This window comes from Chanodichthys erythropterus, chromosome 10, assembly GCF_024489055.1.
Source record: "Chanodichthys erythropterus isolate Z2021 chromosome 10, ASM2448905v1, whole genome shotgun sequence".
NCBI lineage: Eukaryota > Metazoa > Chordata > Actinopteri > Cypriniformes > Xenocyprididae > Chanodichthys > Chanodichthys erythropterus.
Window position 1 is genome coordinate 38,833,182 of NC_090230.1, and position 18,752 is coordinate 38,851,933.

Sequence of the window (18,752 nt, forward strand, 5' to 3'; positions counted from 1 at the left end):
AGCACAGATGGACTGAGCTAAATAATCTTACTATGCCATTTCTGCATTTATACACACAAACACATATACAACAACATTCACTCACAGTCACACACTGAGCAAAGCTACATTAGTAGGCAGAGGATGTGCCATTACTGGGCAGCATTAGCAGGGTCGGAAAGAATGAAGTGATTGAGATAGAAAAAGGGAGAGAAAGATGGAGAGTGGCACTGAAAAGGCTCTGTACCAGCGCTCTTTTGTTCAAAACGCACACAAACACCTACGCAGGCGAACACATGATGGCGAGGAACTTTTAAATCAACTACCGAAAAGCGTGCTGAGAATTGTACTACACTTAACTAAGAACTGTTCCAATATCAGGGTTTTAAATTATGAATTTTATGTGCAGATTTTGTGGGAAAACCCATGTAGAATGGGTTTAAATGTGGTAAAAGGTGTTGAATGGAGATAAAAGTACTGCACTTTCAGCTGACAGAATAATCAGATTAACCTTACATAATAGATTTAACCTTATATCAGATTTCATAAAGCAGTGGAAATCGTAGGAATTGTGTTCATATTGAAGTTCAGTAGATTTTATTTTAGCTGAAATTAGCATTTTTCAGCAGACTCAGGGATCTCAGGATTCTATAACTCAAACAAAAACATCTTCAGATCTGAATTAAGGTTAAGTGTTGCTTAATGACTCAAAAAAAGAAAAAAAAAAAAAAGAAAGCAGGAAGGAGAGGGAGGGGAAGAGAGAGAACACAGAAAAGAAAAGAGAAAGCAGAGGAAATGGATGCTGAATGAGGGAATCCTAAAGAGGAAACAGTTATGTCAGCACTTCCTCTCTCTCTCTCTCTCTTTCTGTAACAGGGCACAGACTCTACTACATCTCCCCTCCCTCCCTCTTCCTCTCTCCTCCACTATCTTAGTGATCCCCTTCACAGAGAAAGACGGGATTTGGACTTTACTGCAGCATAAAGCATAGAAAGAATAGAACATTAGAAATCAGAATCGTTCTCATCTAGAGACCAAGCAGAAAGAAAGAGGTGAGGGATGGAGAGAAACTGAAAGACAGAAAGAGGACAGGAAAAAGGAGCACAGAGTGATGAGAAGGAGAAGGTAAGTAATTCACAATGCAGCACTCTTTACCTGAGAAGAGATTAGACTCACAATCAGTTATTTACAGCATGCAAGCACATTATATATAAATGCTGTTTTATTCTAAGCATGTGCTAAAGAGAATCGTGCAGAAGTAGGTGCGGGCAGATCTGCAGAGACACTGCATGAAGACCTTCAGCATCTCTGCTGCATGTGTATCAGAATTCATGCAATGACTAGCCTCACAACTGCCAACAAAAAAGGCAGATCACATACATACACATTACAAATGGAAAACCAGAAATTATAATGATAATGAATAAGACTCACAGCCAAATAAAATGATCTAAGACTCACGGCCATCGCTAACTATAATAAAATTCATTATCATCACTAACAATAATCAGAGTCACTGCTCTCACTCACATTAATCTGACTAAACATTGTCAGTTTAATCACTGTTCACTGTAATCAGATACAAATTGCACTACTGAATGTAGTCAGACTCATTGCCATCACTCACATCAATACTTAGTGTCATCATAGCCAATCATTTAGATTTGCAGAAGTTTGAACTCACTGTCATTACATGGCATCAGACACACAGTCATCAGACTCACTAAAGTCACTAACTCACTAACTCTCATCTGCATTATAATCTTTACACTCATTACAATCAGACACAGTTAGTTAGAATAAAACTAGGGCTGCACAACGATTAATCGCGATTAATCGTTTGCAAAATAAAAGTCTGTTTACGTAATATATGTGTGTGTTCTGCGTATAATAATTATGTATATATAAATACATGCACATACATGTATACATTTAAGAAATATATACATGTATAAATAAATATACATATTTATATATATTTTATATTACATATAAATATTTTATATATAAATATATTTTTTTTCTAAAATATATACATGTATGTGCATGTATTTATATATACATAATTACTATACACAGAACACACACATATTACGTAACACAGACTTTTATTTTGCAAACGATTAATCGCGATTAATCGTTGTGCAGCCCTAAATAAAACTCATTGCTATTATTCATTTTTCAGATTTCTACAATCAGACTTAATCAGTATTATCAGACAGCAGTCATGCACTATAATCAGACACAAAATGCATTATTGAATATAGTCATCATCACTTACATTAATCTGAATGACTGTCATCAGATGCAGTCAGTCACTTAATCAGATTCAGACTAATCAGATTCAAACTGTCATTACACACTGTCATCAGACTCATTGTCATCTGGCATCAGATTGCTATCACTTGCTATAATCAGACACAAACGACTCAAAATACTCAGATTCACTAAAGCTTAGACTTTTATAATCAGGACTTGACATTAACACCCGCCAACCCACCAAATGCGGGTGTATTTCAGCATTGGCATGTGAAGCAGTCACTCCTACTAGCCACTTTGGCTATAATTTTTATATATAATACATTTTTCCAATTTTAGTCTTTTAAAAAAGGCATTTGAAATAATAAACTAAGTGAAACAGTGTTGTCAAAATATCATTTTTTTCGATACTGAAATATCTGAAACATTTCCAATACTCATTTTCCGCAGAATAGATACGATACCAGCTGCGCTTTCTCACTCTGTAATCTCTCCGACAGCGAGTTGACACACAAACCCGCCTCCACTCACTCACTAGTTTCATTTGCTCCAGATAAATATTGTTGGTGTTACAGGGCTTGAATTTTGGAATGGGATTGTGTGTACTCGCACCCAAAGTGCGCGCACATAAAGCTGCCTCTAAGTACTAAATTGAGTTATTTTTTGCTGCTTATTGCGCTTAAACAGTCAAATACACAAAATAATGTCAAAATGCAGGTCTTGGCAAGTATTCACGCAAGCACAGTCAGTTATATTTTAAGTGAACAAACAGTTGAGAAAGAAAACGCATATGTAACAGTAGCTTATAATGGATCCGTGCGTCAGGTCTTAAAGTGACAGCAGCCTAAAATACCTGCTGCCAAGTTATGAGATAATATTAATAATATCTATATGGCAGTTTTTCTCCATGGTATCGATGTAAAAGTTGTGGACAATGAAAATGCTGAGTGGCTAGTAACTTTTGAAAACCACTAGCCACAGTGTCTGGTGAGCAAAAAAGTTAATGTCAAATCCTGAATATAATCATTATTTAGACTCAGTCATTGGTCTCTATAATGAGATCCTTTCAATTTTAGGGGCCTTTTACACGACATCGTTTTCAACTAAAAACGGAAAACTCTTTATGCGTTTTGGCCGTTCATTTACACGGCAATGGCGTTTTGGTGACCCGAAAACGCAAACTTTTGAAAACGGGTTTCAAAGTGCACGTTTTTGAAAACGATACCATTGTCATCTCCAAGTAAACAACAAAAACCCGAATCTGTGAAAACGATGACGTCATGCACATGCGCATTACATGTTCAGTCTATAGTGTTTCATTGCAATCTAATGGCCTGCCAGAAGAATACAGCGTTTTTAGTCATTTTCACAGATTTGTGTGAATGGGGATCATTTTGACAATGGTGTCGTCTGTATGCGGAAAACTCAAAGGAAAATCTTCTCCATTTTAACCATATCATTGTAGTGTAAACGTACCCTTAGACTCGCTAAAACAGACACACATACACACACAAAAACATACATTACTGCAAGTCACGGGCACTAGAATAATACTATAAATACCAATTACATTAGCATTCAGCAAACAAACCTCTTGCCATTGTCCACAGGAACACCATGAAGATGCTCGTGTGTTCTGTGAAGCCCTGCCTGCTCTTACTGTGGTTTACATGTACATATGTACATGCAGAATGTCCCGATGTTTGCTCCTGTAGCGAGAGCCATCGGACAGTTGACTGTTCCTGGAGGGGGTTTAGGCATCTGCCGAATGGCCTACAGAGAAACATTCAATCCCTCAACCTGACCCACAATCGGCTATCTGACCTGGACCACCACCTAAGCTCCTTCACACATTTGCGGATCCTGGACATCTCCTATAACCGTCTACTTCATTTCCCAGCCTCACTGCCACGGGCGCTGTGGGAAATCAACATGTCAGGAAACCGCCTACGTGTACTTAACAAGGATGACACAGCATACCAGTGGAACCTCAGAGTTCTGGACCTGTCCGTCAATAAGCTGGAGCGTGTGGTCTTCATCAACAACACACTCCCCAACCTGAAGGCTCTCAACCTCAGTCACAACAAGTTCTGGACGGTACCCACCAACATGCCCTATAACCTGGAGGTGGTGGATCTATCCCACAACACCTTGGTCCAGATTCTACCGGGGTCACTGGTCCGGCTACACAGGCTGGCTCAGTTCTACCTGCATGCAAACCGCTTTACTACGGTCAATGAAGGAGCATTCGAGCATCTGCAAAGTCTGAAGCTCATCACTCTAGGGGACAACCCATGGGCTTGTGAAGAAACTGCCAACATCAGCCACTTGTTGGTGTGGACCAAACACACTTCCGCCAGAGTGTTGGGCTGCCCCTGCCACACCTGGCACACCTGCGGAGAAGCTCACCTGTCCAGGACAGGGAGCTGGCACTTTGGTGCCTACACGCTGTCCCCATATGTCTTTGGAACCGAGGAGCCAAGCCATCCTTATGTACAAGCAGTAACCACACACTTCTTGACAGGGACGTCACTCCTAAACACCTGGGATGACCAAACAGGATCTAGAAGCACCAAGGAACAGGAGTCTTTCAGAAAGGGCATTCTCTTTACCTCGACTTCAGAGGTTTCCGATTCAAATATTCATTCAACTACAGAAGGCCCAATCACACCAGTTGACTTCTTCACCACCATCTCCACCACCCGCAGGACCACCACTCTCCGCACACGTAGCGTGAAGAGACCCAATCAGAATCTCAGCAGAAACACAAGCTCAGGACGCAGTGCCGGCTCACTCTACACATCAGTCTGCTGTCTGCTCCTCCTGATGGCCATGACACAACGGCTCTGAGGGTCACCTAAATCACATGGTCCTTCTTCTAAAATGGATTTTCATTTCATTACATTTTCATTTCACTTTTACGTTCAACAGATCATGAAAACTTAAAATGAACTTCCAAAACAGAACAGTCTCACATTATAACCTCCATCTGCTGATGTAGAGCAGCAACAAGCAGGATTACTGGACATACAAGTTTACATGGAACAGATGCAGAAGCATTTCATAGGTTAATCAGATTAACGTTACTCAGATTAACCGACAATTCAATTAGTTTAAAAACGATTCTATTCATTTAAATGCATGAGTTTTATTACTGCAATAAAACTAAAATAATAAACATGGACAAAAAGCATCTTGTTCTTTGTGATTGTTAGCTCTGCACTGTACAATAAAATCTGTAAAATAAATAATAAATAAATAAAATAAAATAAAATGAATGCTAAGAATTTATAATGAAATCTATAAACTCCATTTGAATGTCTTTTCATTTAAAAATAAATTATATTTTAACCATGTAAAGTTTTATCCATACAAATAAATCAGTCACTGAAATGTCCAGAAAGCTACCTACCATGATCCAACAGCTACTGACAACCAGCAGGAACACCTCTCCATATTGTTTTTATTAGTTTTATAAGAACAACAGGTCCCACTTTATATTAAGTGGCCTTAACTACTATTTACTTACATTTAAATTAATCATTTGATACAATGCACTTATTGTGTAAATACAGGTTTTTACATTGTACTTATATTTTAAAACACCTACATGTTATTACATCTGTAATTAAATTTATAATTACACTGTTGACCCATCCCTTAACCCTTACCCCTACCCTTAAACCTACCCATATCACCAGCGCTTTCCCTAACCTTACCCGTATCCCACATCAATAGCAGCAAAAGTGTTTTGCAATTCAATTTGAACCCAATAAGTACATTGTACTTATTTTTTGATGTAAGTACATAGTAGTTAAGGCCACTTAATATAAAGTGGGACCAAACAACAGTAATATAGCTGCAAGCGTCAATTATCGGGGTTCAAGTGCTTTAAGGCCTTCAAGCACATGTGTAAAAAGGTATTATATTTTAATTAGCAGGCCTGTAACCATCTCGATCATAGGTGAAAAATACCATTTACAGTAAATACAGGCAATTTACCATAATTTACCAAGTTTTTTTTTTAAGTTATCGAGGTTGAGCCAAAAACCTAAGACCAGTTCGCCAAAGTTGTTTTTTTAAATAATCTCTTATATTTAACGAACAATTTGATGAACAGAGGCAGTCCTAGAGGCAAAGTTGCTCAGAATGAGGAGTTCTACCATGTGGTACGAATATCATAAGTGTCCCTCCCCTAGGGCTGTGAGTCAAACAGGACAAGCGAGTTTTGTTCCGATCGGCCTCAGTTAACCTTGTCTGATAACCGCTCAAATTTCATTGGCCGATGGCAGCCATGTTTTTTGAGATACATCAATGTCCTCCTAGAAGATCATGGCACCTCGAAAGAAGACACTGCATGCCAATTTTCAAGTCGATCGGACTAACGGTGTAATTATAGCCGTTTTCATGTTTTTTTTTTTTTTTCATGTTATAGAACCACCAAATGGCCAATTGCCACGTCCACATTCACATGACCACTGAATGAGCTCTAACATAGGTGTGCCGAGTTTGGTGAAAATATCTCATTCCGTTCATGAGTTATAGTCAATTTAGTAAAAGTGGAAACAATTACTATGAATCAAAATTTCAACTTTTTTTTTTATAACTATTGACAATCAGTTGCTGGAGAATCTCGCCGCACCGTTTTGGTTCCAATTGGGCCACAGACTGAGGACTAGTTCGCAAAAAAAGGTTTTTCAAAAAATTCAAAATACCCGAAAATTTCACGACAAGTGATTCAAAAGCATGCATTGTGTCCGTCTTGAGCCAAGGATTCCAACAACATAAGACACTTGAGCTGACGCCTAACGTTTAAGGAGTTATCAGCATACTTTACTCAGGGTGATCGGGGCAGGCCTTGGTGACGTTGTAGACGTTGTGAGTAATACCAGCCTTCAAAGTTTCAAGTCTCTACAACTTATGATTTGGTCTGCCCGATCACTTTTAAGGGAGAATGCCAATCCTTGGACAATTTAATAATTACAATAGGGTTTCAGAGCTTCGCAAACAACTACGCAACTAATAAACAACATATCCCCCCCGCCCCCAAAAAAGGTCAGACAACATTACAAATGACATAGGCGCCTAAATAAAGTACAAAGGAAGAAGATAAATCACATAAAGAGGGGGATAGAAATCAGCAGAAATCATGTGTTAAAACTTTTAAGTTCTGCTATCATGTAAACTTTACTTCATTAAACCCTATTTTTTTAAGGTTTAAGTTAGAGACCATCTCTACAAGCCATCTCTGAACACATGGGGGAGCAGAGGCTTTCCAATCCCTTAATATAATTCTCTTGGCCACAACTGAACCAGTGTGGAGAAGCTAGAAACCACCCATCACCTTCTAAAAACACAGTTTAAGTTTCCCAGGATTTCCCAGCTTTTTTTCTCACCATAATGCATTCACTATCATGGCTGCTTCTTCTGACAGTTTGAAACTGATAAACTGTCAGGTTACCCAGCTATGTAGGAATATATAAAAAAAAAAAAAAAAAAAAAAGAAGACTCAAGTATATTTGGAAATCTTTTGCCATAAAAACAGAAAACTTCCGTGATGTAACCATGATACCTCATGAAACACAAACAAACCATTTGTTAAACAAAAAGAAATCTTGTCAACATGATCTTTCCATCACTGACCCTCCTTTCTGAAGAATCATGTGACTTCTTGCACAGGTGTCATTATTAAAAGCATCCGCATCTGTTTAGGGACACTGCACATCACCACTCGCAGAGATATAACATATACGAGGAACACTGCTGGTGAGTACGCAGGGAACGATTTCAGCTTTAAATTATTTCCTTGCACTGATGCAAAGTGTTCAAACATTAAATTCTGACTGATGCTTCTATGAATATAAATTAATTATTTGATGATATTTTGTGTTAAACAACTGTGGACCTAATAACAAAAAAAAAAGAAGTGACATGATTTGTGCGTTTTGGTATGTTGTTCTCAGATCAGAGAAATGGCTCTAAGAGTGGACAGCTGTGCGGTGCTGCTGGTTGTGATGTCTGGCTGTATCCTGGTCCAAATTCAGGATGTCAGTCCTACGACAAACGATACCACTTCATTTAACTACACCAACAGCACAAGCCAAAACATGAACGGTAATACTTCATTCGGCTTCACCAGTCCCACATCAGTCAACTCCAAGAATGGCACTTATCAGAATGTGAACGGCACTAACCAGAACCAGAACGGCACTAACCAGAACGGCGCTAACCAGAACCCAAACGGTGCTAACCAGAATCTGAACGGTGCTAACCAGAACCTGAACAGCGCCAACACTTCATCCAGCTTCAACAACAGCAGTACAAACCAGAATGCTAAAGATGCAACAGTCAGCACCTCTGTTAGCAGTTCTTCCTCCATGACTAGCTGCTTCAAACTTCTTCTGCCTGTGTTCACGGCTCTGTGCTTTCTACACATAATACAGTGACCATCAATCTCCCTTGTGCTTTGAAGGTAGACAATCATGTATGAGTCTTCAGAGACTTAATAGAGTGTTTCTGAAATGCTATAACACTTTTGTAGATGTTGTGCAGCTTGTAACAAACAGCTTTTTGCTTAACTTTATATTTCAAATATGAAAAACATTGTTACCATTCACAACCATTATTTAACAGGCAGTCAGGGTATTCTCAATTTATTGCTATAAAATGCTGTAATATCTTCATAGATTTCCGTTTGTTGATTAAATCATCTGTTATTGGTTAACTGGTTGTTCTCAGAAGCAATAAAACTTTGATCAAAAGAAAGTGTGCTTTTCCAAGTATTTTGCATCAGTTTTATATCAGGTCAGGTGTTATGAAGGCTTACCTCCGAGTCACATAGTAAAACACAGGGTTTCCGTTCTTTGAGGTTCCCGCCTGGTAAAAGATGTTAAGAGTCTTCAACGCTTTAAACTCTTCTTTCTCATGCACCTGGTGTCTAAAAGAAAAAGGAAGAGTTCTGAACTTCATCCTTTACTGACACACCGCAAGAAACTAACATTTATAAAGAACCTGCACACTTGAAGAGAACAGTATTTTTAATGTGCTATAATGGACAAAAAGTGTCCAGATAGTAATATTAGATAGTAATATTATTATTAGGTCTCATTTCCCCCCCATGTATTTTCTTACCCTTTTGCCAAATAGTCATTTCTGAGGTTTAAGTATAATTGTAAAAAAAATAATAATAGAAGAAGTATTATCTGTTTTAAGAATATTGAGATGTTTTTTTTTTTTATTGGAAAACAAGAAAAAAATACTTTTTAGAATTATTTATTTATTTATTTATTTACATACATACAATGAAGCAATTTTTACCTTGTCATAAACTCCTCAAATTTGGAGCTGGTGAGATTCAGGCTTGACCAATGAGTATCTGCCACAGGTTTGTGTTCTGGGGGGCCCAGGTAAGCAAGCAGGGTGGCCATCTTATCGAAGGGCCTCCTTCCAACAGCTTTGTGATCCCTGAGGATTATGGAAAATGATACTCTCAACAGCTGAAACTTCATTGAAAATCTGAGAATCATAAATAATTTTATTGCTTACGTTACAATATTTTACTGATTGGCAAATATAAAGCATGACCAAAAATGTACAACCCAGTCAGTCAAAATGATGTATGATTATTTTGACAACAAAAGACATGTATTTTAAAGACAGCATCTTACTAAACCAATCACATCAGACAGAAACAAGTTAAGGGGGAAAAGTGAAAATTGCAAATCGGTGTCCAGTCTAGGGCTGACCGATATATCGCATGCGATTGTCACGCGCATTTCATCAGTAAAGCTGGTTCCCTGATTGTCGCTAAATCGCCATCTACTGCTTTCAAATGGAGCGGCATTTAATAGACAGAGCCGTAGTTCACTGATAAGCCACGCAATATCACGTTCATTTTCGAAGGCGATTCATCTGCGATAATGAACGCGATATTGCATGGCTTGTCAGTGATCTACGGCTCTGTCTATTAAATGGCGTTCCATTTGAAAGCAGTAGATGGCGATTTAGCGGCAATCAGGGAACCAGCTTTACTGACGAAATGCATGTGACAATCGCATGCGATATATCGGTCAGCCCTAGTCCAGTCAAATATAGAAATTTGAATGAGGAAAGACTTTATTCAAAGAATTAATCCTAAGAAATGCCCAACTACATTTGCACTACCAATAAGTCTTTTGGATAGTGGCCCCATGAGCTGGATGACAACACAGGTCGTACACGACCTTCTCACCTGTTACTAGACAAATACTGGCCGATTTTCTCTTGGTTGTTCCACAGCAGCCTGTGCAGGGCCAAAACATTCCCATCACTAATAAAGGACAGGCTGTGGTTGAGAGAATCACTCGCTGGGCAGTCAGAGGCGATGTCCAGGAAAAATCTAGAAGGTTAAACCCAAAGGTTAATCTAGCTGGTGGCAGGAATCAAATCCTGAAGCCCACCGATTGCTTTCTTACCTTCTGGCTGCATCAAAATTACTCTTCACAAAGTCATTAAAAGGCCTCATGTGCTCCTCTTTCGTGAACAAAACATGATTGGCAATACTTTGGAGGATCTGCAGACAGGTGAAAAATGAACTAAGATCAACCTGAACTGAACGAGTCAATATTAAACAGTCTAAATCTTTCTGTATCTAATTCTTTTACAACTATTAAAGGAAAAGTTTACCCAAAAATGAAAATTATCCCTAAATTTAGTCACCCTCGTATTTACTCGACCGACTTACGGCATAGATGTAGTGTAAGATTAGGTGAAAACTGACGAATGCGGAAGTGCAGAGGATAAAGCAAAACAAAACGCTGGTCACAAATTAGAAGTCTAAAACGAGAAGTTTTAAAGAACAATGTCGGAGGATTTCGATATAAGAGAAGAGGAACCACATCATATGTTGGGTCAGAGGAACTCGACTCTCTCGTGAACACATGTAAGGAACGCACTGTTGCCGGAAGCCAGTGATTATAGTTTATGTTTATATAAATTGAAGTTTTAAATATGGATATTTTTCTTACAAAAAACCATCACTTCACTTCAGAAGGCATTTATTAACACCTTGGAGTCATATCGATTACTTTTAAGATGGATGGATGCGCTTTTTGGAACTTGAAAAACTCGATGCCATTACAAAGCTGGGAAGAGCCAAGATATTTAATATAACTCTGATTGTGTTCGACAGAAAGAAGATAGTTATATACACCTTGGATGGCTTGAGGGTGAGTAAATTATGGGATAATTTTCATTTTTGGGTAAACTATTCCTTTAAGTGGGTTTTAGGCATTATTTCTATTATTTTAGTGGCTTTCTGCTTAAATAAACCTTGCTAGATGGTTGATCAGTTGGCTTTCCCAATCATAGACCAGGTTTTGACCTAATAGATCTTTTTGGACCAGCATCAAAGCAGCAAAGACCAGCTTGGCCAACAAAAGCTGGTATAATCTGTTTTTTCCAGCACAGACATTTTTTTTTTTTAAGTAGCATTATCTCATTTCTATGCCAAAACCTCTTACCTTTGACATAAGTTTGAGGCCTCTTTCTATCCTGGGCAGAGGCTTTTTGTCGAGAATCCCGGCCTCATATGGAGAGACTATAGCCGGGTTCACGAAACGCAGGAACATGGCACTACCTACAGCTCCAATACTGTTCTGAGGGAAACGCTGACTCACCACCTGAAACAAAGACACACAAACACACATAGGAACATATAAGGAGGGTATTATGGCTTGGGCAACATGGGACTATTTCATTAAGATAGTTATAAACCAGAACCAAAATCTCGGATATTGATATAACAGAACTTAAAGGGTAAGTTCACCAAAAAATTATCCCATAATTTACTCACCTTCAAGCCATTCTAGGTGTGTATGACTTTCTGTCAGCCAAACACAATCGGAGTTATTATTCTGTTAATACTATAGTTAGCTCTTCCAAGCCAGAATATTAGCATAAAAGCACATCCATCTATCATAAAAGTAATCCATACGGCTCCAGGGGGTTAATAAAGGCCTTCTGAAGCGAAGTGATGCGTTTTTTGTAAGAAAAATATCCATATTTATAACTCGACTTGCATAAGGCGGTTACCGGAAGCCAGAGATTATAGTTTATAAAGTTATAAATATTTTTAGAAAAACACAGCGCTTTGCTTCAGAAGGCCTTTACTGACCCCCTGGAGCCATATGGATTACTTTTATGATGGATGGATGCTCTTTTTGGGCTTCAAAATCTAGGGTACCATTCACTCCCATTATAAAGCTTGGAAGAGCCAGGATATTTTTTAATAGAAGAAGAAAGTCATATACACCTAGGATGGCTTGAGGGTGAGTAAATTATGGGATAATTTTCATTTTTGGGTGAACTAACCCATTAACTGTGCAATTAATCAAAGTCAAATCACTCTAAACTCTGGTTTAGTGGAGGTCTTGTTGATCATATGATGATATCTGTTGAATAAACGTATAACATGAGGTTCTGTGAGGGAACTATCTGAATGAAATGGCACCAGAGGCTTTAGAGTTGAAGTGTAGAAAGCAGTTTGAAGCTGTTAAAACAGTTTAACAATGGCGGAGGTCTTCACCAGTGACCTTTAAGAGTGTTAGAGAAGAAAAAAGGCAAAAGCAAAGCGTTTAAAATGGCACTACAGAGAAATGTGTTTTACTCAGAATTAACGTTTCAGGTTGAACGATCAAGCATAAAATCATTCTGGCATTCAAGAAGGGGCAGAATATGTTACCAAATTGCATTACCAACAATGCACCACTGCATTCAACGGCCCGGTAACCAACTCTCAGTCCTGAGAGTGACGGCCCATGCAAAGATGATGCCTGGAGCTACAGAGTTTGTTGTTTTTTCTGGTGTTGGTGCTAAGAGGCACATTCAGTGATACCTCAGCTTGCCAAAAATCAGGAAATTAGTAGATGTGATTTGATGTAATGAAAGTAATGCAGGCCAGAGGTGCACAAGAGTCTCAGATTAATGAAGTGAATCGGGACAGGAAGCAGGTACATCCGCCATTCACACTTACTGCTTTCCTCACTTCCTTTCTGTCTTTGACAGATGCTTTAGACAGGAGAGAATGACAAGTAGCCTACAGGACAGAAATGAGCACAAAAAAGTCACGGCACAAGCTAACACACACCCACACACACACACACACACACACACATACATTCTCTTACTACCAGGCCCGCATGGAATGAGCATCTCCAACTTGAACGGCTGTCATTCTGCAAAATGTATTTTTCTAATCATAATTGGAATTGTGAATAAACTATGTGTAGATAAAAAGCACATTGTAAATAGTTTTTATCTAATTTAATAATGCTGTCAGCTATCAAGGAGTATATACACTCCCTTTCAAATAAATAAGTAAATATATTATATTATATTATATTATATTATATATAAGTAATAAAGTAAATAAGTAATATTTTAATTTTTTCATTTTATTCAGGATTCTTTGAATAGAAAGTTCAAAAGAACAGCACTGATTTGATTATTATAAATGTCTTTAATGTCAGTTTTGATTAATTTAACACATCCTTGCTGAATAGAAGTATTAATTTCTTTAAAAAAATTTAAAAAATCTTACTAGCCCCAGTTACTAGCCCCAAGGCAAAAATGTATCTAAGAATAGTTTTACAAACCACTCAAATTCATTCAGTACAGAAAATAGGAAAAAGGTTTGCAGATTCTGCATGGGCCTTCTCATTGCATACACTGAAAACATGTCAAATATGTATTTGAAATAAACCAGCACAATTCAGATTTTAAAGTCAACAATTTTCCTTTCATAGGCCATTTTAAATAAGCTATACATTTTTATTCTGGTCTTATTTGTGATAAATTGTGTACAAATAAGACTAGAAACATCTATTTAGAAAGGAAATTTTTATTTCATGTTGACTTTAAACCGTTTAATTGAACAATCAGTCTTCACAGCAAAACTGGGGCATATTTGATAGTGATATCATCATACACATTAACATGGGGATACAGACATCCACAGAAAGTAACTCCACACTGGTTTAATATCCTTCAGGGTCTCTCTGTAAACAGAAGAAACACCTCATTGGTTTCAATGGTCTCACCTGAAAGAGACAGTGACAGACGCTGCGGAGCTGAGGAGGAAACTCGCCGGATGAGTTGATTATGGCCTGAAAGAAGCGATCGGTCATCCGTAGCAGATTACGCTGGTTCGCCTCCAAATTCTCACCGGTCTCGAGTCTGAGGGAAGAACACAATTGAATCATCTCCAACCAGAAGCTGAACATCACATGTGCAAGTCTGCTGTATTTACTGGATAACATCACTGGTATAACTGTGTCAATTTAAAGGGATAGTTCACCCAAAAATGGATAATCTGTCATTTACTCACCCTCAACCTGTAAGAATTTCTTTCTTCTGCTGAACACAAAAAAAGATATATTGAAGAATATGGGTAACCAAACAGTTGATGGACCCCATTGGGGTTTGGAAAGGACTGGAACAACTTGAGGGTGAGTAAATGATGACGGAATTTCATTTTTGGGTAAACTAAGTTATCCTTAGTTATCCTTAAAAAAAAAAAAAAAAAAAAAAAAAGGTACCAAATACCAAAGTACTAAAATAGTTTATTATATAAGTACACACACACAAAAAAAAATTACATTTACATTAATAATATGCATCATTATTAATAGCTGACACAGGCTGACTAGGAAAATATGTAGATTTCTAAATGAAAACTGAATTTTGAGTATTTCTTACTCTCGGCAACCATTTATTAACCACGTGAAACACGCTGTGGTCTCCACCAGTTCATCCTTGTCTCAAGTGAACCTCTATTCAAATTAGTTTGGGTTAAATTCTCTTTTACTTTGGCTAGTTTTGCTCATGGGTTGAGGATGACACCATGTTATGTAACCTGTCCTTGATGCCTCTACCTAATTTAGCTAGTTCTATCAAATGACAGGTGAATTTGCACCAACACACCAGTTGAAAAGCACTGATTTAAAGGGTCAGTTGGACAGATACCTGGTGGGATCCACCTCAAAGCTCAGCATCTGCCACTCAGTTCCAGTGATCACTCCCCTGAGCAACGGCTCCAATAACTTCTGCAGATACGTGGCCCCGTACACCTGAAAAGGTACACAGAGGGAAATTCACAGCTAAACTTAATCCGGATCATTTGCCTGCGTGAATGATCATTTGACTTCACTGCATGCCAATGGAAGCATAGAGGCACCTTAAAGCAGAACGTCATGATTTTACTAGCCAGGCTGTTGCCGCGGAACAATGTTTGCATGGAATCTGCCAACTCCACCTCCTTGGAGAACATATTCCACAGAAGCTGATACAACAGATGTCTCGAATCGAAGAGAGTCACTAGAACACGTGCCAGTTCGTCCTGGAAAGACCAAACACCAGACTAACTAAAGAAGCACTCAGACTGAGAGTTTACAGTAAAAATATACACAGATTTTAACATTTAATGGTTAATATTAATGCATTTACAAACACATTTTATATTTGATAACACATTATTTCGATGGTCCACTTTAGACATTATACTAACTATAAGTAACTTTGCAACTACAACTTATTCTACAAAACCTAACACCTAATCCTAACCTAACAGTCTACTAATACTGTAATGAGGTATGTAGTTGCAATGTTATCTATAGTTAGTAGAATGTCTATAGTGGAGCATCAAAAGAAAGTGTAACCTTGTATTTTAAATAATAATTAAAAAATAAATTGGCTATCCTAAGCTCTATCCTTTATTTTACGTGCAGTAGGGGGCAGTATACATTTTCAAGTAGGTTTTGCCAATCGCCATTAAAGGTGATAGAGAGGATTTTTTCGTCGACTGAGAATCCAAAGACTGTTACTGAGTTTTTGAAATGAGCGCATGCGTAAGAACAGCCCCCCTCCTTCACAGCTCATTTCAAAGGGACACCTCCCAAAATTCGAGCACGAGTATTGGAACACGAGTGTTTAACACTGGCATTCACTGTGTCGTTTTTTTTGGATTCATTATGTCGGACTCACCGCAGGTAACTCATAATCTGCAGTTGTTACTCCTGTCTCCGGACAAAAACATTGCATGCAGCGCCTGTGGAGTGTGGAAAGTTACTGGAGCGCGCAGCCGCGCACGTCTCTCACAAGGAACGTCACGGCAGAGATTGACAAGCTGATGATCGCATAAACGATTGGCTGATGTTTTTAAGGCCCTACCTCGTGCACAGATGATGTATATTAATATTATTCCTTTCAGTGCACCTAATAAATAGTCTTTTATCAGTTAGTAAAGACAGTTTCAAGTAATATTGCAAAAATGTATAAAACAAAACATCCTCTTTAGCACCTTTAAAAGAAAAAGAAGCTCAACTTGCGTGATGCGCTAGAACCAATGAGGTCCTCTCTTGTGTGACATGTTCAAGCTTACGTGTTTAGCGCACTTTTGTAACAAATCACTAAAAAGTCATCATTGCCATTATGTGTTGCTATGGGTTGATTCTTGCTTCGGACTTGACTGACAGATTGGCATTCTGACACTGCGAGTTTCATGCTTTCTAACCTTGAATCCACTTTTCTTGCAATTATTCTGCTTATTGTACATATAAAATATAGCAGTTTATAGCAGTAGTCCTGTATTCATAATTGTGACCACACAGTCTGTTTACAATGACTACCATTGTAACAGATGTTAACATCTACCAAGGTCTTATTATTAGTATATTACTTATTATAAGTATTATACTGGATATTATAGTGACACGCATCCCTTTTTTTTTTTTTTTTTTTTACATTTGAGCCCCTGCCCGAGTAGTTCTCTGCACAGCCCAATATACAGGCTTGCCAGGTTTGCGTAACAAAACCAGCCCAATCATGGCCAAGACTTGACCAATCACGCCCCCAAACCGCCTATATACAGTACAGTCCAAAAGTTTGAAACCACTAAGATTTTTAATGTTTTTAAAAGAAGTTTCGTCTGCTTACCAAGGCTACATTTATTTAATTAAAAATACAGTAAAAAACAGTAATATTGTGAAATATTATTAAAATAACTGTGTACTATTTAAATATATTTGACAAAGTAATTTATTCCTGTGATGCAAAGCTGAATTTTCAGCATCATTACTCCAGTCTTCAGTGTCACATGATCCTTCAGAAATCATTCTAATATGCTGATTTGCTGCTCAATAAACATTTATGATTATTTTCAATGTTGAAAACAGTTGTGTACTTTTTTTTCAGGATTCCTTGATGAATAGAAAGTTCAAAAGAACAGCATTTATCTGAAATACAAAGCTTCTGTAGCATTATACACTACCGTTCAAAAGTTTGGGGTCAGTAAGAAGTTTTATTTTTATTATTTTGAAAAGAAATTTTAAAAATTAATACTTTTATTCAGCAAAGATGCATTCAATCAATCAAAAGTGGCAGTAAAGACATTTATAATGTTACAAAAGATTAGATTTCAGATAAACACTGTTCTTTTGAACTTTCTATTCATCAAATAATCCTGAAAAAAAAATTTGTACACAAATACAATTGTACACATTAAATGTTTCTTGAGCATCAGATCAGCATATTAGAATGATTTCTGAAGGATCATGTGACACTGAAGACTGGAGTAATGATGCTGAAAATTCAGCTTTGACATCACAGGAATAAATTACTTTGTGAAATATATTCAAATAGAAAACAGTTATTTTAAATTGTAATAATATTTCACAATTTTACTGTTTTTACTGTATTTTTAATTAAATAAATGTAGCCTTGGTGAGCAGACGAAACTTCTTTTAAAAACATTAAAAATCTTAGTGGTTCCAAACTTTTGGACTGTAATGTACATTCAACTGATTTTAATAAATTTAATGTACTTGAAGTGTGCATCAAGCATTAAGAAAATACATGTATCGAATCAGGACTCTTTATTGGCAGATACAGAATATTCAACGCCTTGGAATGGATCAGGGGCACAAAAAAAACTTGATCAGGACATCCTTAAATTTTATAATTTTTTTTGTTTCATAAAAAGTTTAGCATATTCTAGAGGTAAAGCGAGTGCTTGCAAGAGTTTAAGAACAGTGTTAAGTTACAGTTCAGTTACTCTCAACCAGGGTGACGGGGCCCACATCAGGGCCTCAATGAACTTCAAAGGTGGCAACAGGGTGACTTAAAAGAATTTAAATGAATAAATTATAATGTAATGTAAATTTAAAAAAAAAAAAAAAAAAAAAAAAATCAAGATTTAATCAAATTCTTTTTTCTTCACTCCCACCCAAATAAAGTATTGTTTCTATTGAAGAACTTACATTTCTTGAAACTTTTGGAATCACAAAATTAATTTTGGATTTATAATTTATAATTTAATACATCAAAACTACCAGTTTCTGTTAATAAATATCTTAGCCTATATGGGGGGGGGCCTTCGAGTCAAAAAGGTTGAGAACCACTGTCCATGGTAAAAATGAATGAAAAATAACAAAAGAAAATAAATAATAAAAGAGTTAAACCCAAACACTGATATATAGAGA

General features: G+C 37.4%; 2 protein-coding genes across 9 annotated transcripts in view; one reads left to right on the forward strand and one right to left on the reverse strand.

The window, feature by feature from the left end:
• The window catches only part of nf1b (neurofibromin 1b), a 67,500-nt gene that overhangs the window by 26,376 nt on the left and 22,372 nt on the right, over positions 1-18,752 (reverse strand). For 5 of the 8 annotated variants that reach the window (XM_067397653.1, XM_067397651.1, XM_067397656.1 and 2 more), the window contains exons 27-35: positions 15,452-15,613; positions 15,241-15,344; positions 14,316-14,451; positions 13,250-13,312; positions 11,739-11,897; positions 10,692-10,789; positions 10,469-10,615; positions 9,556-9,702; positions 9,065-9,175 (exon numbers count right to left, since the gene is read on the reverse strand). In XM_067397653.1, coding sequence (XP_067253754.1) covers positions 9,065-9,175; positions 9,556-9,702; positions 10,469-10,615; positions 10,692-10,789; positions 11,739-11,897; positions 13,250-13,312; positions 14,316-14,451; positions 15,241-15,344; positions 15,452-15,613 — 1,127 coding nt within the window. The remainder of the gene's footprint in view (positions 1-9,064; positions 9,176-9,555; positions 9,703-10,468; positions 10,616-10,691; positions 10,790-11,738; positions 11,898-13,249; positions 13,313-14,315; positions 14,452-15,240; positions 15,345-15,451; positions 15,614-18,752) is intronic. The other 3 variants (XM_067397657.1, XM_067397654.1, XM_067397655.1) reach the window with 2 other exon arrangements.
• LOC137029370 (oligodendrocyte-myelin glycoprotein-like) lies at positions 3,856-5,088 on the forward strand. The gene has a single exon (XM_067398959.1). The coding sequence runs from the start codon at positions 3,856-3,858 to the stop codon at positions 5,086-5,088; it is 1,233 nt and encodes a 410-aa protein (XP_067255060.1).